Raw genomic sequence first — 26,998 nt, 5'->3', positions numbered from 1 at the left:
GTATCTATGATGGGCTGCCTTTCAAAGGAGGTAAAATAAGCTGGAAAATGTCAGAAGAGAAAGAGCATGAATGTCCAAAACCTTCCTCTGGTTTAGCTAATCCTTTTTTGTCATTGCTTGACTTTACCTCTTTTTTATTGTTCTCCTCAACTACTTAGGTTTCATTGTTGGTATATTTTATGTGTTAATTGTTCAACGTTTTTTTGAAGAGTACCTTGAACTCTTCGGAGAATATGTGCTATATAAATACAATAAAGCAATGAATAAATAAAATTCAACTTTTATAAGAGTCTAAGTTTTACTATTTCTGGTTCTATGAGATCTACCCCTCAACTCAGCACTAGCCTGAAATGTAGGTAAGTGTATTCTGAGGGTCATCAGTTAGATATCCGTGCGCTAAAATTTCTCCCCCCAATACCTGAATTTCCACAATTTAGAAATACAAAAGTTTTTTTTTTTGAGTGTGGAAGGTTTGTTTTTCAAGAATTCCCTAATGAAATGCAAATACCACAGAGGGGTGGGATCGGCAGGTGGGCCATGATTTAACCTTGCTTCCCTTTACATGAACCCACCACTCCTACCAACCATATTCTTCACATTCCAGTTTTTTTCTGTCTTTGCTCATGCTGTTTTTCCTGAGGTAATGTTAAATATAACAAATTATAAATATAACACTACCTTCTATTTTCATGCAGTTTCTAATTTGAATCTCTAAATCCAAGCCTACTCATTCTTTTTTAAAACAATTTATTTTTCCAACAAAGGAGAATAACAGGTTTATCACAGAAACTTTGAAAAAGGTTGGAAGATAGGAAGAAGGAAAAAACATCAACCATAGTCTTACCATGTAAAGAACCACCATCATTAACAGTGTGGTCATGGTCATTCTTTAAATCTTAGTTTAGGTCCCATTTCTGATATGATTCCTTCCTTAAACTTCCTCCCCCAGATTTTTTGTATCATGTTTATACTACTCATGTGTATGTTATTACACTCTTCTCTGTACAGTTAACTTGGTATGTGTCTTGTGTTTCCAACTAGATAAGATTCTTGAAGGCTGAAACCATGAGTTATATTCCTTAGTTTATCACAAAACACCTGGTACATTGGCCCCATTTGTTGATTGAGTAAACCTAAATGAATACCAACCATTTAAGAACGGATATGAAATAGGCCAAGGATCTAGGTCAAGAAAGTTAAAGCTTTCAAGTCACCCAGCTTGGTGACTACTGCTTTTCTGTTGCTGGACTCTTAAAAGTCTATTTAACTGGCCTCTTTCCCCAAACTAAAACTGAGTAAGAAGCAGACTGATTAAGAGCCAGAAATTACTCAGATTCTCTATGTAAGGCATAATGGTGAGAGAGGAAAAGAGGGGGGGAGGGGAGAGAGGGAAGGAAAAAAGAGAAGATGAGAGGAGAGGAAAAGACAGGAGAGGAGAGCAGAGCAGAGCAAATAGTCTGGTGCTCAATCCAGTATATGATTTGCCTCCAGCACTGTGTACAGGATCCCATCCACTTGTTCTGAGTCATACCCGATCTCACGAAGCTCCAAGTGAGGGAGGACAGAAGTAAGGAGATAGCTGACGTGGATACGCAGCCGCGTAAGCTTTGCCAAAGCCCTGTATGATGGAGTGAGGGGGCAGGAGAAGAGATGACATGAAGTCATTAGCCAACAGAAAAAAAAAATGAAGCTCCTTAAAAATGAGCCTATGTTTCTCAACAATTATGTTTCCATTAGCTAGAAAGAAGAAAGCCACCAAGCACAGAGAAACTGGCTGCCAGCATTCTAAGAAGGAATAACTCAATCCTTGGTGGCCTACAAATTAAGGCTTCCTCCCTCATTTATGACCATTAATTGGGGATCTGAAGGAATGCTTCCCAATACCACTCACAAGCTGATAACTAAACCTTAGTAATTAACCTTTCCAGGTCATCTCCCTCTGGGGTCCGGTAGGAGACCTGAGCCTTCTGCAGCACCTCCAGGTGAGTCTCTGTCTCCTTCAGTTTGTCTTTTAGTTCTTGTTTTTCCTCTTTGGTTCTTTCCAGTTCAGCTTTCAGAATCTGGAATTCAGCTTGGCGATAACCCATGTGTTTCTTGCTCCAATACAAGCCTTCTGTCTCCTGGGTACTATAGGTTACCAATTCATGTTGGACTTTCTTGAATTCAGAATGCCAGTGATTCCTTTCCTGTTCCAGCTCCTCCACCTGTAGCCCAGGAAACAGAAATTCAGTGACTCCACATATTACTGAAAACAAGAGTGTGCCAAAAAGTGTCCCTAATATAGTCATCATGCAATTCCATATATATATTGCTCTTCTTATGGACCATTTCAATCCCCAAAGATAGGGGAGAAGCCCATTAAGGTTCACCCAATCTGAGAAACACCACAGAAACACTCAATGACGTATTTTCTGACATAATAAAGGCCAGAGAACATGAAATCATCACAGCACCAACTCCCGGGTACCTTGGTTACAATGGTCTTTTATTACTAATGGTAAGGTGTTGCCCTAACCTTTTGCTGGAACAAATTTCTTTCAGCCAAAACGCGCTCCAATTTTTCTGTGGTTCTCCTCAATTCTTCCAGCTCTCTCTGGCTCTTAATCTTGAGTGTATTATGACCTCCACTCTCCACACAGCCTCTTCCTTTCTCTCCAATGGCTGCAGAAGGGATTGTGGCAGACACCACAGAAGATGATACTGGGTTCCAGGATTCAGCTGCTTTTCTTCTCTCAGCAAGCTCTTCTCTGTTAAAAGGAATCAGCTGAATGGGAGCTCCTGAATCTCTAATACCTTTTGCAACACCGACAACAGCTACAAAAGGTCCCTTGTTCACTTCTTCCTTGTTTATGTGTGTACTACCTCTGTTGGATTCTTCTGCTACCAATCTTGGCATCTGAGCTTCTAAATCTTCAAGGAGCAGGGACCCCTGGTGCTGGTCTTTGGCCCCTGAATACAGACCTGAAACCTCTCTACTTGGACTGGTATTCTTGCTTGCTTCTGGATATTCTGGGAAAAGGTATGGTGGTGTGCTTCTCTCAAAACTGGATTTATCATGGTTGTTCTCCCCTTCTGGGTATGCCACAGCAGCCTCTACTTTCCCGTAAGGGCCAGGAATGGAATAATCTAGAGGAGGTGTTGTCATCTCATTCTGAAGCCTTCTTCGCTTCTCTACAGGTTCCTCACCTAGGATCCATTTGTACTTACTGCAAGAAGAGGAAATTAAATTTTAAGCTTTTATAATACAGGCTAAGAATATTCTTATCCTACAGAGCCTCTCTTCAAAATTCTCATATTAAAATGATCTCTAACTGTTATCTACAGATCATTTCAGGTTCGGAATACAACTTTATCCCCCACACCCCAAACCCCTTCACTTGTTTAGCTGACTGAAGCAGAAATTGGTGTTAAGGGGGAAGAAGTTGAAAGGCATGAAGGGTCAGGATCTGGATATAATAGGACCAGGTTGACCTTAGTAAGAATTCTTAAAATAGCATTGAAACTAGCCTGCCTTCAAAGTTCCTAAATGCAAATAAAGGAAGCAAATAACCGCCCCTCCCCACAAAACCCCCTACAACAAGAATGAAAAAAAGATCATAAAAGGGCTAGTGGAGTATGTAAAGGAGAACAGAGCCAGCTTATTAATTTTAAAGTGTCACAAAAACATTCTGGCATCAAAGACTTATAAACATTTTTTATATTGCAATAGAACGCCAAACAATTCCTTTTCCAGCCAACTGGACTGTGGCTGCTGCCCATTACTCACTTGTAAAAGTCAATTATAACACAGAGCCCTAGTTAGAAACAAAGAAACTGAATCAGCCAATTCAAGTCATTTCACTTTTATGGCAAAAAACTCCCATCTGTCAGATACAAGCAGGCACTCCCTCAGTTCTTCAGAAAAGCCCGGCATGATGGCCTCAAATTACCTTCCAGTTTTGGCTGCTATATGCACTAATGGTTGGAGGAACTAACAAACAACTGGTGCGGGGGATATCCAAGGCAATTTTATATCATGCAGCAGGACTGGAACCCAATTGCTTTCCGTATAACTACTCTACCCTCTCTCCAGATATAACCAAGGAATTTCAAGTAAAAATCAACTTTCAGATTTTCAATGAAAAAGGGTCAGGAATGTTTTTATCCACTACATAGTACCCTCAAGGCTGCTTATGATTTCTCTACAATTTCTGAGAATATTTGTAAGACATTTCAAACCCTAGCTTCCTGTAAGCCCCATTGTTTGTTCTTCAAAAATAGTCTTCACCCAGAAAAATAACTGGTCTGCCATCTTAATAGATCTTGTTGTGTCAGTCTTAGGAAAAAAGCAAAAGGATTTAGAAGAAATGTTATATCTATCTTTAAATGTGTGTAAGGGGCACTACAGACTGGTTCATTTATTTGTGGAACTTAGGAAGATAGTTAAACAATAAGTTTTCAGGTATGAAGAAAGGGTTTATGATACCATGTAGCAACATACCATGTAGCAACAAAATTTTATGAAAGGCAATTAAAGTTATATTATCCACTTTCTCTTTATTTTCCCACTTCTAAGTGCTCTGTCCTTAGCTGTCTTCTCCTCTCTCCTTACGTTCCCCACACTCTGTCACCACTTTTGTCAATCTCATACATCCTCTTGGTTACACCTTCTGGGCAATAACTCCCAAGTCATTCTCCCAAGCCACGCAGGTCAGTTATTTCTTGCTGGAGGTCCTATTGTTTGAGATATTGTTATCTCAAACTCAGTAGGTACAGAACTGACCTTTATTTTTTCCCTCAAACCCTCTCCCCTCTCCCATGTTTCCTATTTGTGTTACACCACCACCTAACTCTCAATAATTTTACACAGTTCTAGCATTGTCAAAACCCAAGTTCAAGCTTTCATTATCTCTCCTAGACTCTCCTTCTCTCACCTCCAGATCACCCACTGCGCCAAGGTAATTTTTCTAAGTATTTCTCTGATTATGTTACTCACCTAACTGAAATCTTTATGGTGTTCCACAACATAAAAGCCCAAATGTCCTAGCTTGGCATTCAAAATTTTCCATGTGAAAACATTGGAAACACTTATTGAGAACTTACTCTGTGCCAAACAGGGTTTAAGTACTTAATGTATATCATCTCACTTAATTCTCTCAGTAATCCTGAGTGAGTTGGTATTATTTTCTCTCCACTTTTTAAAGAGGATGCTGAGGCCTAGAGAAGTTAAGTAACTTTCCAAGGTCAGGTAGTTAGTAAGTGGCAGAACTGGGACATATATGGCCCCAACTTTATCTCCCAATACTTTCCTTCACAAGCACCAGCCAAAACTGAATGCCCTGGGATTTCTCATGTTGCTCCTTCTGATTGGAAAGCCCTTCTCCTCCCCAAAGCTAAATGCCTAAATCCAGCTCAAATGCTACTTCTGAAATCCTACAGCACTTTAGCACTCTCTCATAACATTGTCACTTTCTACCAAGAGTGTGTGTGTGTGTATGTGTGACTCCTAGGTTTCCTACAAAATTTTAATAAGCTTCTTGACAGAAAGGCCCATATCTTAATTAATTGTACTAGATTGGGGGTGAAGGAACAAAACCTGCACAAAAGAAGCAATAAAAAAAACTATTAAGTGAATGAGAGAAAAATAAGTGGATTCTATTTATTGGTTCTAGTTTTCTTTTCTAGAAAATCTGGCTCTTTCCTCTAGGTATCAATTCCCGTACCAGAATTGTAATTCACTCATTTAGCATAGATTAATGGCTTACAAACTAGGAGTTCTTTTCCAAATATATAGTTTCTTCCCATTATTTCTTATTTTTGTCATTTTTCTCCAATCTCATTGTGTATTTTCTCTTTGAAATAGAGTATTTTACGTTTTCTGATAAGGACACCCATATACTATGCTGCTATCCCTTCAAAATGCTTTTGAAGAGGCTTGTGCATTTTATCACTACCAGTTAAGTATTTCATTAACCAAGACAGAAAATCCCATTTTCAAATTAGGATATTTCATTTTTTCACTCACTATTCCACAGGTATTTCCTACCATGTTTAAGACACTATGATCAACAAAAATAGGAATAAAAAACTCAGCCCCTTTACAGTGCCTATATACTCGTTCTAAATCATATATATTCTAAAAATCTTCAATATAAGTGACATAAATTCACCCATTTCAAAAGTTTAAAATTCAATGGTTTTAGTATATTCAGAGTTGTGTAACCATCTCCACAATTTAGATTTAGAAAACTGTTATCACCCCAAAAAGAAACCCCATACCTATTAGTAGTCACTTCCCATTCCCTCAACTAGCCCTAGGCAACCACTAATCTACTTTGTCTCTACTAATTGTTCTATTCTGGGTATTTCATGTAAATAAAATAAAAAAAGGTATGGTCTCCTACAGCCTAGCATAATTTTAAGGTTCACCTGTGTTGTAGCATGTATCAGTACTTCTTTTCTTTCTCTTTCCAAATAATATGCTGCATTTATTTATCTATTTATCAGTTGATGGGTATTTGTTTCCACTTTTTGGCTACTATGAATAATGCTGCTCTGAACATTTGTGTATAAGTTCTTGCGTGAATATGTTTTCAATTTTCTCGGGTATATAACTAGGAGTGGAATTGTTGGGTCATATTCTAGGTTTAATATTTTGAGGAACTACCAGACTGGTTTCCAAAGCAAATGCAACATTTTACATTTATACCAACAGATGTATGAGGATGTTTGCCACATTCTCCTTAACATGAATGGATTAAAAAATCTGATCAAAAGACACAGATTAAAAGACTGAACTTTTAAAACATCCAAATATATTGCCTACAGGAGACAAACTTTAGATTCAGATACAAATAGATTCAAAGTAAAACAAAATGGGTTTCTAGATATGGAGATGGATATTTCATAATAAAATGGTCAGTTCATCAGGAAAATATAGTAATTATACCCATACATATGCACCGCACAACTAGGCCTACTTGTTTTATCCATTACTGAAAATGTCATTCTTAAGTCTCCAACTATTATTGTTGAATTGTCTTATTTCTCACTTTGATTCTATTTCTGATTCATGTATTTTGGAATTGCTCTACTATGAGGGTGCATAACTACTCCAAATCTCTTATGGTTGCTGTGAGAATGGTCTGTCTTTTTTCTATCCTTTTACTCTGAATCTATTTGTATCTTTGAATCTAGTGTGTGTCCTATAGATAGTACATTTGGATGTTTTTAAAAAGTTCAATTTTATAAGCTCTGTCTTTTGATTAGATGGTTTGATCCATTCATGTTTAATATTACTATTGATATGCTAAAATTTGCATCTATTTTACTTTTTTCTGTCATACCTTTTTTGACATGTCCCTCCTTTTAAAAAAAAATAGTTATTGACAAATCTTCACACACAGTCCATACATACATGGTGTACAATCAATAGCTCACAATATCATCACATTGCTGTGTATTCATCACCATGATCATTTTTCAGAACATTTGCATCACTCCAGAAAAAGAAATAAAAAGAAAAAAGAAAAAACTCATACATACCATATCCCTTACCCATCCTTCTCATTGACCACTAGTATATCCTTCTGCCCAATTTATTTTACCCCTTATCCCCCCATTACTTCTTTCCTTATTATTATTTTTTTTTCTTTTAACATGGGCAGGCACAGGGAATTGAACCTGGGTCTCCAGGATGGCAGGCAAGAATTCTGCCACTGAGCCACCGTGGCCCAACTGTGCTCATTTGAAATGATGTATGGACCCTAGAAAAGCCATGTTTTAATCCTAATCCTATTTTGTAAAGGCAGCCGCTTGTTCTAATCCCCATTCAGCACTGTATGTTTGAAACTGTAATCAGATCATCTCCCTGGAGATATGATTTAATCAAGGGTGGTTATTAACTGGATTAGGTGATGACATGTCTCCACCCATTTGGGTAGGTCTTCATAAGGTCCTGGAGTCCTATAAAAGATGAAACATTTTGGAGAATAAGAGATTCAGAGAGAGCAGAGCAGAATGGCATAGTCACAAGAAGCGGAGTTCACGAGCCAGCAACCTTTGGAGATGAAGAAGGAAAATGCCCAGGGAGTTTCATGAAATAGGAAGCCAGGAGAAGAAAACTAGCAGATGATGCCGTGTTAGCCAAGTGCCCTTCCAGATGAAAGAGGAACCCTGACCGTGTTCACCATGTACCTTTCCAGATGAGAGAGAAACTCGTGTTCAATATGTGTCTTTCCAGAGAGAGAAACTCTGAACTTCATCGGCCTTCTTGAATCAAGGTATCTTTTCCTAGATACCTTAGATTGGACTTTTTTATAGACTTGTTTTAATTGGGACATTTTCTCAGCCTTAAAACTGTAAACAAGTAACTTATTAAATTCCCCTTTAAAAGCCATTCCATTTCTGGTATACTGCATTCTGGCAGCTAGCAAACTAGAGCACTGCCCTATTTCTTTATTTTTAAAACTGTATATTTTTACTCATCTCTCCATACCCTGGATAAAAGGAGCACCAGACACAAGGTTTTCACAATCACACAGTCACATTGTAAAAGCTGTATCTTTAAACAATCATCTTTAAGAATCAAGGCTACTGGAACACAGCTTAACAGTTTCAGGTACTTCCCTTCAAACACTCCAATACACCATAAACTAAAAAGGGATATCTACATAATGCATAAGAATAACCTCCAGGATAAACTCTCAACTCTGTTTGAAGTCTTGCAGCCACTAAAACTTTATTTTGTCTCATTTCTCTCTTCCCCCTTTTGCTCAAGAAAGTTTCTCAATCCCTTGATGCCAGGTCCCAGCTCATCCCAGGAGTTCTGTTCCACGTTGACAGGGAGATTTACACTCAAATTACTCTGGGATATATTGGGGCATCACACTAAACTGGACAAACCAACAAAATCTGATGCCCTATTCAAGATTATATCTACTTATGGTATTCAACTAAACCAAGTTAAATTAGATAATACGCTACCCAAATATAAATTTTGCACCAAATAAACATCTTTCCCTTTTTGGTCTCACACAGAAGTTGAAGTTTTAAAATATAAATGATATCATCCTGAGCTGGTGTGAAGCTATTATGTACCCCAGAAAAGCCATGTCCTTTAATCCTCATTCAATATTGCTGGGTAGGATCTTTTTGATTGTTTCCATGGAGTATGACTCACCCAATTGTGGGTGGTAAACCTTTGATTAGATGGCTTTCATGGAGCTGTGTCTCTACTCATTCAAGGTGGGGTTGCTTACTGGAGCCCTTTAAGAGGGAACCATTTTGGAAAAAGCTCAGAACAGAGCCACCAGAACCGACAGAGCCACCAGGATGGTGAGAGCCCTGGGGAAGCCGTTGAAGATTTCTGGAGAGAAAACTAGTAAATGTCACCATGTGACTTTCCAGCTGAGAGAGAAACCCTAAACATCATCAGCCTTTTTTGTACCAAGGTATCATTCCCTGGATGCATTAATTTTGGACACTTTTATAGCCTTGCCTTAGTTTGGACATTTTCACAGCCTTAGAACTGTAAACTTGCAACTTAATAAATTCTCCTTTTGAAAAGCTGTTCTGTTTCTGGTATATCGTATTCCAGCAGCTTTCAAACTAGAACATGTCCTTTACCCTGTTTTCTGCTCTACTTTGGCCCTATTCAGTTCATAACTCAAGTCAAAGTCTGATCCCTTTTTCAACTTTTTAAACAGTTCTTGTATCCTCCTTTTGTTTTAAATGGATATTCTTAGAGTAACATTTACAAACCTAATACTATACTGTTATAATTATTACTTCATATAATCTTGTGTCTTTTGAAGAAACAGAGAAGAAAGCAGAACAAGTACATATTTATAGTTTGTTTATCAAACTTCTAATATACCATTTCTAATTTCTTCATTTCTTATTGTGGAATTCCAATTAACATCTGATGTCCTTACTCCAATACAATTTTGCTCCCATCCACCTTCTTTGTGCTGTTATTCTCAAATATTTAAATTTCTATATTGTATAAGCCAAAATACAATTATATACATATATACAATTATAATATATATACACATATATGTATTGTTTTATGCAATTACTCTTTAAATCTGTTAAGAAAAGAAAAAGCAGTATGTCATTATACTATCTTTCATAATGACCTACATAATTACTTTGACCAGTGCTCTTTGTTTTTTCATGTGGATTTGAATTAGTATGGTGCTACTTCTTTCAGCCTGAAGAACTCTCTTTTAGCATTTCTTGTAAGGCAAATATGTTAGCAACAAATTCTATCAGCTTTTGTTTATTTGGGAATGAATTTCACCTTCATTTTAAAAACAGTTTAACTAGATATAAGATTCTTGATGGGCAGTCTTTTTCTTTCAGTTCTTTGATTATATCATCCCACTACTTCTGGCCACCATGATTTCAGATGTTAATCTTAGTGGGGTTTCCTTGCATATAACGAATTGTTTCTTTCTGCATTCAAGATTTTCTCTTCACCCTTGGCTTTCAACATTTTCCCTATGATGTGTCTGGTGGGGAATCTCTTAGTGTTTCCCCTATTTTGAATTTGTTGAGCTTCTTGAATGTGTAAATGAAGCATAAAATTTGCGAAATTTTCAATCATTATTTCCTTCAATATTTTTCCTCCTCTTTATTGCTTTCACCTCTCTTTCCCGTACTCTTATTATGCCTATGTTAGTGTGTTTGATAATATCCACATTTGTCTAAGGTTCTGTTCATTCTTTTTAAAAAAATTTTTATTAGAGAAGTGGTTGGTTTACTGAACAAACAGGCATAAAATACAAAATTCCCATATACTGCCCCACCCTCAACACCTTTCACTGGTGTGGAACATTTGTTATAATTGATGATAGCACTTTTAAAATAATTTTACTATTTTTTTAAATCAGTAGTTGGCACTGTGTGAAGCAATTTACATGGATTACCTCATTTAAAACATCTAATATAGAGGCCTGTGAAAAATGTCCTATTATTATTTTAATTAGAGAAGTTATAGGTTTACAAAAAATAATATTAAAAACGTGGCATTCCTATATATCACCCTATTTTTGGCACTATGCATTAGCGTGGTACTTTTGCTACAACTGATGAAAGAAGATTAAAAAATAGCACGATTAACTACAGTCCATAGTTTACATCAGCTGTGTTTTTTTCCTATATACCACCCTATTAATACATTGTATTAGTGTTGTATATTTGTTATAATTGATGAAAGAACATTCTTTTATTTGTGCTATTAACCTCAGTTCACTGTCCAAAACAGGTACAAGTTCCATGTTATACAGTCCCATGTTTTATCTTCTAACTTTTGTTCTAGTAACCACATGACCCCAAACTTCTTCTTTTAACAACACTCATATACATTTGGCAATTGTAAATAATGCTGCTATGAACATTGGTGCGCAAACATCTCTTCAAGTCCCTGCTTTAATTCTTTGGTGTATATACCTAGTAGAGGGATTGCTGATCATATGGTAATTCTATATTTAGCTGTCTGAGGAACTGTCAAACTGTCTTCTATGATGACTGTACCATTTTACATTCCTACCTGCAATGAATGAGCATTCCTATTTCTCCACATCCTCTTCAACACTTGTAGTTTTCTGTTTCTTTAATAGTAGTTATTCTAGTGGTTGTGAAATGATATCTCATTATGGTTTTGATTTGCAGTTCCCTAACAGCTAATGATATTGAACATATTTACATGTGCTTTATTCAAATATCCTCTTTGGAGAAATGTCTATTCAAGGCTTCTGCCTACTTTTTAATTGGGTTGTCTTTTTATTGTTGAATTGTAGGATTCCCTTATATATTTTGAATATTATATCCTTATTGGATATGTGGTTTCCAAATATTTTCTCCCAACGAGTAGCCTCTCTTTTAAAAGTCCACTGATGCACAAAAGTTTTTAATTTTGAGGAGGTTTTACTGATCTATTTTTGTTGTTGTTGCTTGTGCTTTGGGTGTAAAGTCTAAGAAACCATTGCCTAACACAAGATTCGGAAGATGCTACCCTATATTTTCTTCTAGGAATTTGATAGTCTGGGCTCTTACATTTAAGATTTTGATCCATTTTGAGTGAATTTTTATATATGGTGTGAGAGATAGGGGTTCTCCTTCATTTATTTGCATATGGATGTCCAGTTCTCCCAGCACCACTGGTTGAAGAGAGTATTCTTTCTCAAATGAGCAGACCTGGTAGCCATGTCAAAAATCAATTGTTCAATTGTTTCCAGGTGCCTGCCCATGTAAAAAAAAAATCAATTGTTCATAGTGTGAGGGTCTATTTCTGAACTCTCAATTTGCTGCCATTGGTTGATATATTTATCTCTGTGCCAGTACCATGCTGTTTTGATCACTGTAGCTTTGTAACATGCTTTGAAGTTAAAAAAAAAAAAGTCCTACAACAGTTTTCTTTTTCAAGATATTTTTCACTATGTGGAGCCCTTTCCCTTCCAAATGAATTTGATAATTGGGTTTTCCATTTCTGCAAAGTAGGCTGTGGGAATTTTAATTAGGATTATTCTGACTGACATCTTCACGATATTTAATATTACAATTCATGAACACTCAATGTCCTTCCATTTATTTAGATCTTCTCTCAGCAATGCTTCGCAGTTTTCTGTGTACAAATTCTGTACATTCTTCATTAAATTTATTCCTAGATATTTGATTCTTTCAGTTACTAATGTAAATGGAACTTTTTTTGATTTCCTCCTCAGATTATTAATCACTAGTGAATAGAAACATTACTGATTTTTGCACGTTAATCTTGTATCCTGTCACTTATGGAATCCATTTACTAGTTCTAGTTGCTTTATTGTAGATTTTCCAGGACTTTCTCTATATAGGATCATGTAATTTGCAAACTGTGAACGTTTTATTTATTTTTTCCAATTTGGATGCCTTTTATTTCTTCTTCTTGCCTATCTGTTCTGGCTAGAACTTCTGGTAAAATGCTGAATAATAGTGGGGACATTGGCATCCTTGTCTTGTTATACATCTTAGAGGGAAAGTCTTCAGTCTTTCACCACTGAGTTTACATCAGCTGTGGGTTTTTAATGTGTATCCTTTATAATGCCAAGGAAATTTCCTTCTATTTCTATTTTTCTATGTTTCGTATTAGAAAGGATGCTGAATTTTGTCAAGTAGCTCTTGTATGTTAATTGAGATGATCTTGTGTTTTTTTTCCCTTTCATTTTTTTGAAAATAATACAATATATTTCACTAATTGATTTTCTTGTGTTGAAGCACCCTTGCATACATGGGATAAAACCTACTTGATCATTGTAATTCTTTTAATGTGCTGTTGGATTCAATTTGCAAGTATTTTGTTGATGATTTTTACATCTATGATCATAAGAGAAATTGGTCTGTAATTTTCTTTTCTAGTAGTATCTTTATCTGGCTTCAATATTAGGGTAATGTTGGCCTCATAGGATGAGTTTGGAAGTGTTTCCTAGTCTTCAATTTTCTGGAAGAGTTTGAACAGGATTGATATTAATTCTTCCTGAAATGACTGGTAGAATTCATCTGTGAAGCAATCTGTTCCTGGGCATTTCTTTGTTAGGAGGCTTTTGGTGACTGATTAAATCACTTTACTTGTAATTGGTATGCTGAGGTCTTCTATTTCTTCCAGAGTCAGTGTAGGTTATTCATATGTTCCTAGGAATTTCTCCATTTCATCGAGGTTGCCTAATTTGTTGGCATACAGTTGTTCATAGCATTCTATGCTCATCTTAATTTCCATGCGGTCAGTAATATACCCCCTCTCATTTCTGATTTTTTTTAATGTCTTCTCTCTTTTTTCTTTGTTAGTGTAGTCAAGGATTTGCCAATTTTATTGACTTTTTTCTATTGCTTTTTATTCACAAGATCATTTATTTATTCTCTAATCTTTACTATTTCATTACTTCTGATTCTTTTAGTGTTAGTTTGCTATTTTTTTTTTTTTAGTTCCTACAGGTGTGCAGTTAGGTCTTTGATTTTATCTCTTTCTTCTTTTTCAATGGAAGCTTTTAGTGCTATAAGTTAGCTTCTCAGTACTGCCTTCACTGCATTCCATAAATTGACAGGGTTGTGCTCTCACTTTCATTCATCTCAAGATATTAACAATTTCCCTTGAAATTTCTTCATTGATGCATTATGTTTAAGAGAGCATTATTTAACTTCCATGTATTTGTGGATTTTCCTTTTCTCCACCTGATATTTATTTCCAGCTTCATTCCATTATAGTCAGAGAAGATGTTTTGTATAATTTCAACCTTTCTAAATTTGTTGAGACTTGTTTCGTGTCTCAAGATGAGGTCTAACCTAGAGAATGATCCATGTGTACTTGATAAGAATGTATATCCTACTGTTTTGGGGTACAATGTACTGTATATGTCTGTTAAGTCTAATTCATTTATCATATTATTCATTCTCTGTTCCCTTATTAATCTTCTGTTAGGATGGTCTACCTATTGATGAAAGTGATATATTGAAGTCTCCAAATATTTTGCAGAGGTGCCTATTTCTTCATTCAGTTTTGCCAGTGTTTTACTCATGCATTTTGGGGCACTATGGTTAGGGGAACTACAATGATTGTTATTTCTTCTTGGTGGATTGCCCTTTTAACATAGTGTGTCCTTCTTTGTCTCATAATAGCTTTGACTTAAAGTCCATTTTGTCCAATATTAGTATAGCTACCCCAGCTCTTTTTTTTTGTTACTATTTGCATGGAATATATTTTTCTATCCTTTCACTTTCAACTATTTGTGTCTTTTGGCCTAAGGTGAGTCTCCTGTAAAGAATATGTAGTTGGATCATGCTTTTTTACCCATTCTGCCAATCTGTGTCTTGATTCGGGAGTTTAATCCATTAGCATTCAGTGTTATTACTGTAAAGGCATTACTTACGATATTCATTTTGTCCTTTGGTTTTTATATGTCATGCACTGGTAAAACTGTTATGTACCCTAGAAAAGCCATGCTCTTTTAATCCAATCTTGTGGGTATAGACCTGTTGGGTAGAAACTTTTGATTAGGTTGCTTCCATGGAGATGTGGCCCCGCCATTCAAGGCGGGTCTTAATCTTTTTACTGGAGTCCTCTATGAAGTGAATAAAAGACAGAAAACATAGAGAGAGCTCAGAGCCAATACAGAGAGATGAAACATGTGAAGGACACAGAGGAAGAGAGACACTGTGAAAATGCTGAGAGGAGAACCACAGGACACAGAAAGCTCAGAAAAGTGCCCCCAGAGAAACAAGCAAGGATCCAGAAACACTCAGAAAGCCATTGGAAACAGAGACTGAGCCATGGAGCTCAGGAACAAGTGACCAGCAGATGTCGCCATATTCCTTCCCATGTAACAGAGGAACCCTGGATGTCAGCAGCCTTTCTTCAGTCAAGGCATCTTCCTCTTGATGCCTTAATTTGGACATTTTCACAGCCTAAGAACTGTAAATTGTAACAGTAAGTCCCCTTTAGTAAAAACAATCCATTTCTGGTATAGTGCATTTTGGCAGCTTTAGCAAACTGAAATAGATTTTGGCACCAAGAGTGGGGTGCTGCTGATTTTGCAAATACCAAACATGTTGGAACAGTTTTTTCAATGGTTAAGGGAAGATTCTGGAAGAATTGTGAGTTTGATCATAAGGGCCTAGAATGCTTTGAAGAGACTGTTGGTAGAAATATGAACTCTGAAGATACTTCCCATGAGGATTTAGACAGAAACGAAAAATGTGTTGTTGCAAACTGGAAGAAAGGTAATCTTTGTTTTAAAGTGGCAGAAAATCTGGCAAAATTATGTATTGGTGTTGGATGGAGGGGAGGATTTGAAAGCAATGTGCTGGGATACTTAGCTGAAGAGATTTTCAAATTAAATGTTGAAAATGCAGCGTAGCTTCTCTTTGCAGCTTATAGTAAAATGTGAGTGGCAAGGGATAAGATGAGAACTGAACTCAAGGGTACAAAGAAACCAGAGACTGATAGTTAGGAAAATGAGACCCCAAAGGATAGTGCCCCACTTAACCAAACATGGAAGCAGTCAGCCATTTCAGAAAAAGCCAGGACAGGAAATGCAGTAACTGATTTTAATAACTTTGTACTTATTTATTGTTACTGAAATAATTTAAACTTTTGTGATATCTTGATGGAATGAAGGTATAGGAAAGAACGTATCTTTTTGAGGTCCAGAGAGTAGAGTATACTGGTTTGAAACTGTTATGTACCCCAGAAAAACCATGTTCTTCTAATCCATTCTTGTAAGGGAAGACCTATTACAAGTGGGATCTACTGATTAGGCTGTTTCCATGGAGAGGCAACCCACCCAATTCAAGGCGGGTCTTAATCCTTTCCTGGAACCCTTTATGGGAAAGAAGCTAAGAAAGAAAAAGCCTCAGGGAGAAGTAAGAAGGACCCACCGGGGCTGAGAGAGCCATTTGAAACCAGAAGCTGGGAAGGAAGGACAGTAGATGTTGCCAGTGCTGCTGCCTTTCCTCTGAGAAAGTATTCTCTTATTGGTGCTTTAATTCGGACATTTTCCCTGCCTTAGAATTGCAACTTGTAACTAAATGCATCCCCTTTGTAAAAGTCAATCCATTTCTGATATATTGCATTCCAGCAGTTTTACCAAACCAGAGCATGTCATATCTCTTTTTTTGTTCCTCTTTTTCTTTACTGCAACCTCCTTTTCTGTACAGTTGGTCTTTTATGATGTATCTGATTGATCTCGTTCTCATTTCTGTATATATTGAAAGTATTTTCTTTGTGGTTAACCTAGGGTTAACCTATATCTATAACCTACTGTTTGAAAAGATACCAAGTGAGCTTATATAGCATATATGTTCTTTGCTTCCATATCCATTGTTTCTTCTCTTTATGTTGTCTTTGTTCCACTTTACCACTTTGTACCTTACACATCTATTATAAAGAAATAAGTGTTTTTCTGTTCATTGTATTCTGATTCTTATAGGAATTAGAATAAAGTTGTATATTGAGGATATAGTACTATTAGGTTTTGCGCTTACCATTTTAGTTACTTTTACTGAAGATTTTCATTTCTTCACACTACTCCAAGTCACTCTCCCCTGTCTTTTCCTCTCAACTACAGAACTGTCTTTAGTAGTCCTTGTAAGGCAGGTCTTTTATTGACAAACTTCCTCAGTTTCTGCTTATCTGTGATTAGTGATTATTTTAAACTCTTCCTCTTTTTTGAAGGACATTTTTGCTGGATAAAGAACTTTTAGCTGGTAGCTTTTCTTTTTCAGTACCTTAAATACAGCACTGCCTTCTTGCCTCTGTGCTTTCTGATGAGAAATCAGGACTGAGTCTTATTGAAGATGTTTTGTATGTGAAGAATCGCTTTTCTCTTACTGCTTTGAGAATCCTATTTTCTGGCATTTAACATTCTGATTAGTATGTGTCTTGGTGTAGACCTATTAGGATTTATTCTGTTTGGAGTACATTTTACTTTGTCTTGGACATGTATATTTAAGTCTTTCTAAGAGTTGAAAATTTTTCAGTCATTATTTCTTCAAATATTCTTTCTGTCCCTTTTCCCTTCTCTTTTCCTTCTAGGACAACCATGGAGCATATGTTATTGTGCTTCATGCTATCACTCCAATCCCTGAGATACTGCCATTCCCTAAATCTCATGATTTAGGAGATTTTTTTGGAGATCTTTGATTACTTGTTCCAACTTCTGAGCCTCCTCTGAAGTTTTAATTTGTTTCCTTGACTGAGCCATAACTTCCTTTTTCTTAGTATGGCTTGTAATTTTTTTGCTGATATCTGGGCATCTGATTATTTTGATATATTAACTCCAAAGATCAGCTTTTCTCCCTCTTGATTAGGGTTTTATTGTTGATTGGCTTTGTGTTAAGGCTCTGCTTTGATACTTGGTCCATCTTATTGTAGACCTTTAGAATAGCCCAAATTTTACTATTCAGATTTTCTCAGCTCTTCTTCATCTGATTCTTCCCTGGATATATGGTATAAAATTTAAGATTGTACTTTTTATACATATGTTTCACCTCCAGGAGAAAGCATCTTTTCCTCTGTTCCTACTCTGGGAATCTTTATCTGTTCTGTTTGTTTTTATGTGGAATTTTCTCCCCAGGTCCTATGATTTGTTTAAATTATCTCCCTCACTCAGTGCCTGGTTTTCCTTATACCTTTTAGTTCTGGGACCTGTCCTATCTTACAGCAGTTTAGTTTAACCTCTCCCGCCCCTCTTTTTTCTAGTCCTATGAGGCTTTTCTACCTCCGTTTTCTTCCCCATTAGGGTATGCTGCCCCACCAGATGGAGTCAATCCAGAGAGGTGGGTCAGTCCAGAAATGTCTGTTTTGGATTTAGGTGGCCCAGCCAGCAGATACCAGATTGAGTATACTCAATTGAGTGACAACACAACAGTTCTTGCCAGAAGTTCTACTGTGGTTTCTTTTTTATTTTTTTAATTCACCCCACCGTGGGGGCCTTTTGTACTCAGCACTCCTCAGCAGCTTGTGTTCTGCCATGAGTCTCTGTGAACTTGGGTGCCCTGTGCCTGGATACGTGCGAGGTTCTAACTTGCTACTGCGAGTACCTCCAGAGTCTCTGTCCACCATGGCAGGGACTCAGGCTGCTCTCCGAGTGACTCCTTAAATGTGCAGGACTGAGTGAGGGGGAGGGTAATAAGAAGGGACTTGCAGGTCTGTGACAGAAATTTCCTACCTATTTCTCTTTTTTCTTCAATTTAGCATTTGTGGAGTCTCCAGTCTCTACTATCCTCCAGAGATCTAAGAAAGGCAGATTGGTCCTTTTATTCATTAAATCTCTGGGGAGGCTTTTTCAGGGGCTGTCTTTTATCACCACATTGATGATGTCACTCCCTCTGTTCATTCTTTTTCACTTTTTTCCTCAATTCTTCATTTCTCTTTGTCTTGCCAAGTCTAATATACTGTTAAGCCCCTTTAGTGAATTTTTTATTGTACTTTTCACCTCTAAAACTTGTTTGATTCTTTTAAGAAAGTGTATAACTTCTGTCCTTTTATTGTTTTCTATTTGAAGAGTTGTCATCATACCTTCTCTTAATTCTTTAGACATGGTCTCCTTTAGTTCTTTAAACATATTTATAATGGCTGCTTTGAAGTTTTTGTCTGCTGATCCTAACATTTGGGCTCATTCAAGACTAGTTCTATTGCCTGTTTTTTTTCCCCTATGTATAGGTCATACTTTATTGTCTATTTGCATTTCTCTTAATTTTTTGTTGGAAATAAAGGACATTCTTGATAACATAATATAGCAATTCTGGATACTGATGCCATCTCCCTGGGGATTTGATATTTGCTTGGTCATTCATTCATTCATTGACTTGGCTTAACTGGCTCCATGAAGTTTATTTACCCCATACTGTGTAGACTCTGATGTTCCTGTTATGATTTGTTCTTGTTTCTGTTTTATTTTTTTATCTTTTACCTGGCAACCTAGGGTTTGTCCCAGGTCATCATAAGCCAGTCAAAGACTGTACTTAATCCTCCTTTAGCCAGCTAGATTTTCACCCTTTACTTTTGGATGTGTGTATGTGGCTTGGAGGCTACTATCACAGTTTAAGGAGTTTGCACTTTTACTCCACATCCAGCCAGGGACTAGTAGCTTGAATTTTTCCTCTCCAATAATTTCTGAAGGAGCATAGCCTTGGGCATATACAAAGTCTTTCAAACCACCAGGGATATATGTTTGATTTATTTTTAAGCCTGGTTTCCTAGGAGCTTTTCTTGGGTCAGAGTACCTTACTATTATTAAGCCAGTGGATGGTGAGAGGTTGTGCTTAAGACCCTAGTGCCAGTCAGGCTTTTAACCGTTGTTGTTTCAACTGTGTATAGCTTGGGGAATGCTTTCAAATCTGCCTTACGGCCTTCTTTGATTGCTCCTGAGTGGTACAGCTTAGTGCTTGTACACAGCCTTCCAGACTCCCACGGTTAACTGTGACCCCAGGAAGGTTCTTATGGGCGCTCTTTCCCTGGTTCTCTCTACTAAATTTATGATTGTTGTTTTGCTTATTGTTACTTGTATCACAGAGTTATGAATGTCCTCTTAATTGCTTTTACTAAGATTACCATTGTTTTTGACAATACCTTTAAACAGGGAATTCTCCATGTTAGGTTTCAAATAAACACAAATCACAAAAGAAGTCTCAATAAATTAAAAAACACTGAAATCATACAATGTATCTTCTCCAACTACAATGGAATGAAACTAGACATCAATAAGAGGGAGGAACTGAAAATTTAAAAATATGTGGAAATTAAACTAGGAACTCTTAACCAGTCGATTAAAGAGGAAATGAGAAGGAAAATTAGGAAATATCTTAAGGCAAAAGAAAATGAAAATACAAGGCAGTGTTGAGAGGGAAATTTATTTAAAAAGAGGAAAGATGCCAGCCCAGCGACCTAATCTCAAAACTGGAGGAACTAGAGCTGTGGGAGAGAGATGACAGAGTAGGAAGCTCCAGGAATCAGAACTATCCAAAGGCAGGAATTGTCTGAATCAACTATTTTGTAACTCCAGAGCCTGGTAGAACACTGTACATCATCCAGGGAAGAATGGGAGGAAGAGGTTGGTAAATTATAGTAAATAGCAGTAAATTGCTCTCTTTGCAGCAATTACCAGTTTCCATCCTTTACTCTCAAGGCAGGCAGCAGTGGATTTTGGCCCCTGGCACAGTTTGTTGGAGCCAGAGACGTACAGCTTATGTACCACACAGAGGTACGTAAAAATCCATTTCCCCTGGATCTTGGAGGTGGGGGGTGGGTAAGCCTGGGCCAATCATTGATAAAGGCTTTTTGACTAGCTACTATGGATCACTGAGGACCTGGCTCTGAGGGTGGACATTATTCCAATATGCCTGGAACAAAGGTGTTAGAAGAAATGAAAACATGATTCACTTCCTCAGAACTGCAGAGGACAGCTGAAATGTTGCATTGGCTAAGGTAGGGGCCAAGTCAAAGCCCAGCTTTAGGAAGCCATGGAAGAAGCTCCCGGTACACTTCTTGGCTCCTCCTTCATCCCCTCCCTAGGGTGGTTTGGAACTGGTAGTTCTCCCTTTGCAGGTCTCTGGCCTGGTTCCAGATGGGAAAGACTGATTTGGGAAACTCTTCTCAGACAAGTCCCCCCTCTCAGAATTTGCCCTCCAGGAAAAAGCAATTTGCAATAAGGAAAGCAGTGTAAGAGAAAACTGAGGTGGATGGCCTGGGGCAAAACTTTATCAGCTTTAAGGCCTGCAGTGGAAGACCCAGAAGAGGGAGCTGATCAGTTTCCTGGAAAATAGAGAGGGAATTCAAACTCCTGCAAACAGGGGAACTCCTAAGAACACTAGTAAGGCCAAGCCCAGGACAATTTACAAGCCGAGGAAAAACAGGGAGGATATCACACTTTGCATTCACCTCTGGTTGACCTTCCTGCTAGGAGGGCCAAACTCTGATGGAGAGCACCAGCCAACACAAAGTCAACTTGCAAAGATGGTGAAGGGTGTTTTGTGCTTAGATTTCCTTGATTTTGTTAGCTCCTGACACTCAGAAAATCTCTGAGCTGGTTACAAACTCAAGAAAAAGACATCTCAGGGAATAAATCCCAGAGTTAACATTTTAAAATATTAAAATGTACAGTGTAAAACAAAATATTAGAAGACAAAGAGGGAAATGATGACCCATTCAAAACACCTTACAGGTGTTAAAATGCAGTTATGAAAACATTAATGAAGAAGACCAGACCATGGTCATGCCAAAGACTTTTAAAATAGTGATCTTCAGTATGCTCAAAGAGATTAAAGGAAAATATAGAGAAAGAACTAAAGGAATGAAGGAAAACAATGGGAACAATATGAGACTCTCAATAGAGAGATAGAAAGTTTTAAAAGAACCAAACAGAATTACTGAAGTTGAAGACCACAATAACTGAAATGAAAAATTCCCAAGACGTTCAACAGCAGATTGGCACTGGTAGAAGAAAGAACTGGTGGTATCAAGGACAAGCTACTTGAAAAGAGTCAGGTTGAGGATCAGAAAGAAAAAAGAACTATAAAAGTGAAAACAGCCTAAGGGACCTCTGGGACACCATCAAGTATACTGATACATGACGTATGGGAGTGCCAGAAAGAGAAGAAAGAAAGAAGTGGTAGGAATACTGAAAGAAATAATGAGAGACAATTTCCCTAACTTAGCAAAGATGTGAATATGCACATTCAAGAAGTCCAGAGAACACCAAAAAAGATAAACTTGAAGAAAAATATGCCCTGTCACATACTGAACAAACTGTCAAAAGCAAATGACAGAGAGTTCTGAAAGCTGCAAGAGAAAAGCAATATATTATATACAAGACAGTCCCATTAAGATTGTTTCAATTTCTCATCAGAAACCATGGAAGAAAGAAGGCACTGAGTTTGCTGAAATAAAACATCTGCCAATAAAGAATTATATATCTGGTGAAACTTTCTTTCAAAAATGAAAGAGAGATTAAAACATTCCTAGATAAACAAAAGCTGAATGAGTTCATCACCACTTGATCTGCCCTACACATGATAATAAAGGGAGTTCTTCAGACTAAAAGAAAAACATACTATACAGAGATTCAAAGTGGTAAAAAGAAGTAAGGACCTTTGGTAAAGGTACCCATCTGGATAATCATAAATGACAGTATTACTATACTGTAATTTTTTTGGTATACAATTCCACCTCTTACTCCTTACAGGTATCAAAATGCAAATGCATAAAAAGTTAGGCACAAAATATATGATTTTGGATATAAAATGTACACAGATATAATTTATGATGAATACAACAAAAGGTGGGGGAATGGAGGTATATACTAACAGTACATGTGTATGCTACAGAAGTGAAGTTGGTATTAAATCAAAAATGACTGTTACATATTTAGGATATTAAATTTTAACCCCATGGTAGCTAGAAGGAAAATATACGAAAAATATATCCAGGTAGAAATGAGAAGGAACTTAATATGAAACAGCATAAAAAAATCAAATAAGTATCAAAGTAGGCATTAACGGAAAAATTGAGGGACAAAAAAGATATAAGACTTACAAAGACTAAATAGCAAAATGGCAGAAGTCCTGCATTATCAGGAATAGCTTTAAAAGTAAATGGATTAAACTCTCCAGTCAAAAGGCACATATTGACAGAAGGGATAGAAAACCATGGCCCATCTATATGCTGTTTATAACAGACATCTTAAATTCAAAGACATAATTAGGTTGAAAGTGAAAAGATAGAAAAACTCTAACATGTAAGTAGTAATTAAAAGAGAGCTGGGGTAGCTAGAATAATATCAGATAAAATATACAAATTCAAAATCAGTTAGTTACAAGGGACAAAGATGGTCGTTACAAATTGATAAAGGGTCAATTCAATAAGATAACAAAGCAGAGCCCCAAAATATATGAAGAGAATTCAGAGTGATTTGAAAGGAGAAATCAACAGTTCAACGTTAATAGTAGGAAACTTTTATACACCACTTCCAATAATGGATAGAACATCTAGACAGAAGATCAATAAGGAAATACAAGATGTGACGATACTCTAAACCAACTAGGCCTAACAGGCATATAGAAACACCTCACCCAACAACAACAGAATACATATTTTTCTCGAATGTACGTGGGTCATTCTCCAGAACATACCATATGTTAGGTCACAAAATAAGTCTCAATAAATTAAAAAATACTGAAATAATACAATGTATTTTCTCTGATCACAATGGAATGAGGACAGAAATCAAAGAGAGAAATGGAATATTCACAAATATGTGGAAATTAAACAATGGTCTCATAAATAATCAACAAGTTAAAGAGGAAATCACAAAGATAATTAGGAAATATCTTGAAGAAAATGCAAATGAAAATACAACTTACCAAAACTTATGGGACGCAGCAAAGGCAGTGCTGAGAGTGAAATTTATAGCTCTAAATGCGTACATTAGAAACAAAGAAAGATTTCAAATTACAGACCTAACCTCAAAACTGGAATAACTAGAAAAAGAAGTACAAACTAAACCCAAAGTGAGCAGAAGGAAGGAAATTACAAATATTAGAGTGGAGATAAATGGAAACAGAATAAAAAAACAACAAAATCATCAAAAACCAAAAGTTCCTTTTTTGAAAAGCTCAATAAAATTGACAAAATTTTATCTACACTGAAAAAGAAAAAAGAGAGAAGACATAAATGACTAAAATAAAAAATGTAAAGGGGACACTACTACCAACCCCAATGAATTAAAAAGGATCATAACAGGATCGACGGTATTACAATAAATTAGATAACTAAAACGAATAGACAAATTCCTAGAAACACACAAACCACCCATACTGACTCAAGAAGAAATAGATCTCAACAAACCCCAAACTAATAAAGAGATGGAATCAGTAATCAAAAACATTCAAACCTTCTTGGAACCAGTTGGCTTCACAAGGAAATTTTACTTAATATTCCAAGAAGAATTAACACCAATCCTGCTCAATGAATCCCTAATGCATTCTACGAGGCCAACATTACCTTCGCACCAAAGCAAGATAAAGGTACGAGAAGAAAAGAAAATTACAGACCCATTTCTCTTATGAACACGGATTTATAAAAATCCTGAACAAAATACTAAGAAACCGAGTCAAACAGCACATCAAAACAATCATACAACATGATCAAGTGGGATTCATCCCAGGTATGTAAGTGTGGTTCAACATAAGAAAATCAATACATGTAATCAGCACATTAACAGAACAAAGGGAAAAAAACAAATGATCAATTCTATTGATACAGAAAGGGCATGTGACAAAATCCAGCACTGCTTTTTCTTTTTTTCTTTTTTTAAATATTTTTATTGATAAATCTTAACAAACATTCCATTCATGGTTACAATCAATGACTCACAATATCACATAGCTGTGCATTCATCACCATGATCATATTTCAGAACATTTGTATCACTCTAGAAAAAGAAATAAAAAGGAAAACCTCATACATACCATACTCCTTACCCCTCCTCTCATTGACCACTGGTATTTCCATTTACAGAATTTATTTTAACCTTCGTCTCTCCTATTATTTGTTCATTCTCTCTCTCTCTCTCTCTCTATATATATATATTTATTTATTTATTTATTTATTTAATTTATTTATTTATTTTTGCATGGGCAGGCTCCGGGAATCAAACCCAAGTTTCCCGCACGGCAGGTGAGAACTCTGCCACTGAACCACCGTTGCACTACCCTCTACATTCATATTTTTTACTCATCTGTCCATACCCTAGATAAAAGGAGCATCAGACAGGAAGTTTTCACAACCAGCACTGCTTCTTGAACACTTAGAAAACTCAGAATAGAAGGAAACTTCCTTAATATGACAAAGGAAATATATGAAAAACCTACAGTTTCAAATAAAGTTTGTTGCCTTATGTAGAGCTACAGAATTCTTCATCTTTGAAAACTACTTCTTTCCCTGTGCAGAACCTCTGCACCAGTGCACAAAAGTTAAGAGGCGGGGACAGTGGCTCATTTCTCCCAGAGTGTAACCCTTCCTTTATGAGCAGGCACTGGGATGGTGACGGCCCCCTAGTATTCTTGGCTTGCCTTAGAGCTAGTTGCAGCAGGAGCAAAGTGTCCCCATGATCTAGGTTTACTGTGCCTGGAGTAGAGCTTCCACCCTATGAGTGGGGGCTAGTCAGGAGAAGAGAAAATTGGGTGGGACAGGAGAGAGCGATTCCTTTCAGGTCTGCCTGGAATAAAGGTTCTGTGAGGTGGGACTGGGGAAGATGATAAAATTCCAGTGGACAACTCCTCCCAAGGTAAAATTATAGCTCTAGATTGGGAGCTAGGGTAAGAAGGAGCCCCCCACTTTCTTAAACACATCTGCTTGGAATAGAGTTCTTCAAGTAATTTTCATAAGGCAGTACTTGGAGGGAGGGAGAGACAACCATGATACTGCTCAAATTCCACCAACTCCTGCTATTCTTCCCAAGATTTAGATTTTCTTGAATGAATGTTTCTCCATTTGTCACAAGCCCTTAGCACAATTTTTGAAAACTTCAAATGATTGTTTCTTTTTAATAATGTTAACTAAAATAGTTCTGTGTTGGGGAGAGTCTGCCATGTTCCTTATTTCTCTGTTTGGGAAGTCGGTTTCCTAGATCATACTTTTAAAAATATTAATACTGACCTCTGGATTAATCTTACCTAGTCATTAAATTTTTCTTCTATTTCTACCCCTTGTCTGTTGTTTCAAATATTCCTTTAAACATCTTAAAATATCCCTTCTCCTTTCACTCCCCCATTACAGTGTAATTCAGATTTTTTGGGGGAGGGTTATCCTTTTAAACATGAGCTAACTGGTCTTTGACATATAGCTTACTCAAAGACTCTCTATATATCTAAAAAAATTACAGCCACTAATTCTCCCCTTTGTCCATATGCTTATGGCTACTTATGGCCTTATTTTGTACCACTTATATGGAATCTATCATGTATTGATGACAAATATGAAAACCTGACTACTGTAAGCTCCTTCATCTTTCATTCCATCATGAACACATCCTCATACAGTAAGCATTCAAATACTTGTAGAATGAATGAATGGCAAGGGATTATTTCCTTTAACACATGTAAACTGCATTCTCCTAACAGGTTATGCCTACTTACATACTGGCTGAACCTATTCTTTATTTCAGATCCTTCACCCCTACCCCCTGCTAGATTTGTGAGACTCACAAAGCGATTTCCAAAGTCAACCCCCTAGAGTTCCTGCCAGGTCATATAATCTGAACCACTGAAACTTTTTTAAAAAAACTCTCTAGGGTAATGTAGGCTTTATTTTCTCTGGAGGTCTCTACAAGATCCAAAGGTCCTTATCAGCTTCAGGTTTTGATAATAACAAAGGAGACCTTTGTAATTCTTGATGAAACCTATTATGCTATTAACATTGTTTTAACAAAAACCCTGATATCTTATCTGAGTGCATCTATTTTCCTCAAAATAAAAAAGATACTCT

At 36.7% G+C, this 26,998-nt stretch overlaps 1 protein-coding gene across 1 annotated transcript in view; it reads right to left on the bottom strand.

The window, feature by feature from the left end:
* Nucleotides 1-26,998, bottom strand: part of MORC4 (MORC family CW-type zinc finger 4) — a 61,437-nt gene continuing 34,439 nt past the window's right edge. Inside the window, 3 exon segments of the mRNA XM_077144921.1 lie at nt 1-1,618; nt 1,921-2,204; nt 2,516-3,206. Coding sequence (XP_077001036.1) covers nt 1,465-1,618; nt 1,921-2,204; nt 2,516-3,206 — 1,129 coding nt within the window. The 3' untranslated portion in view covers nt 1-1,464.

This window comes from Tamandua tetradactyla, chromosome X, assembly GCF_023851605.1.
Source record: "Tamandua tetradactyla isolate mTamTet1 chromosome X, mTamTet1.pri, whole genome shotgun sequence".
In the NCBI taxonomy this organism is placed as follows: domain Eukaryota; kingdom Metazoa; phylum Chordata; class Mammalia; order Pilosa; family Myrmecophagidae; genus Tamandua; species Tamandua tetradactyla.
This window is presented reverse-complemented; position numbering and strand designations above follow the sequence as displayed.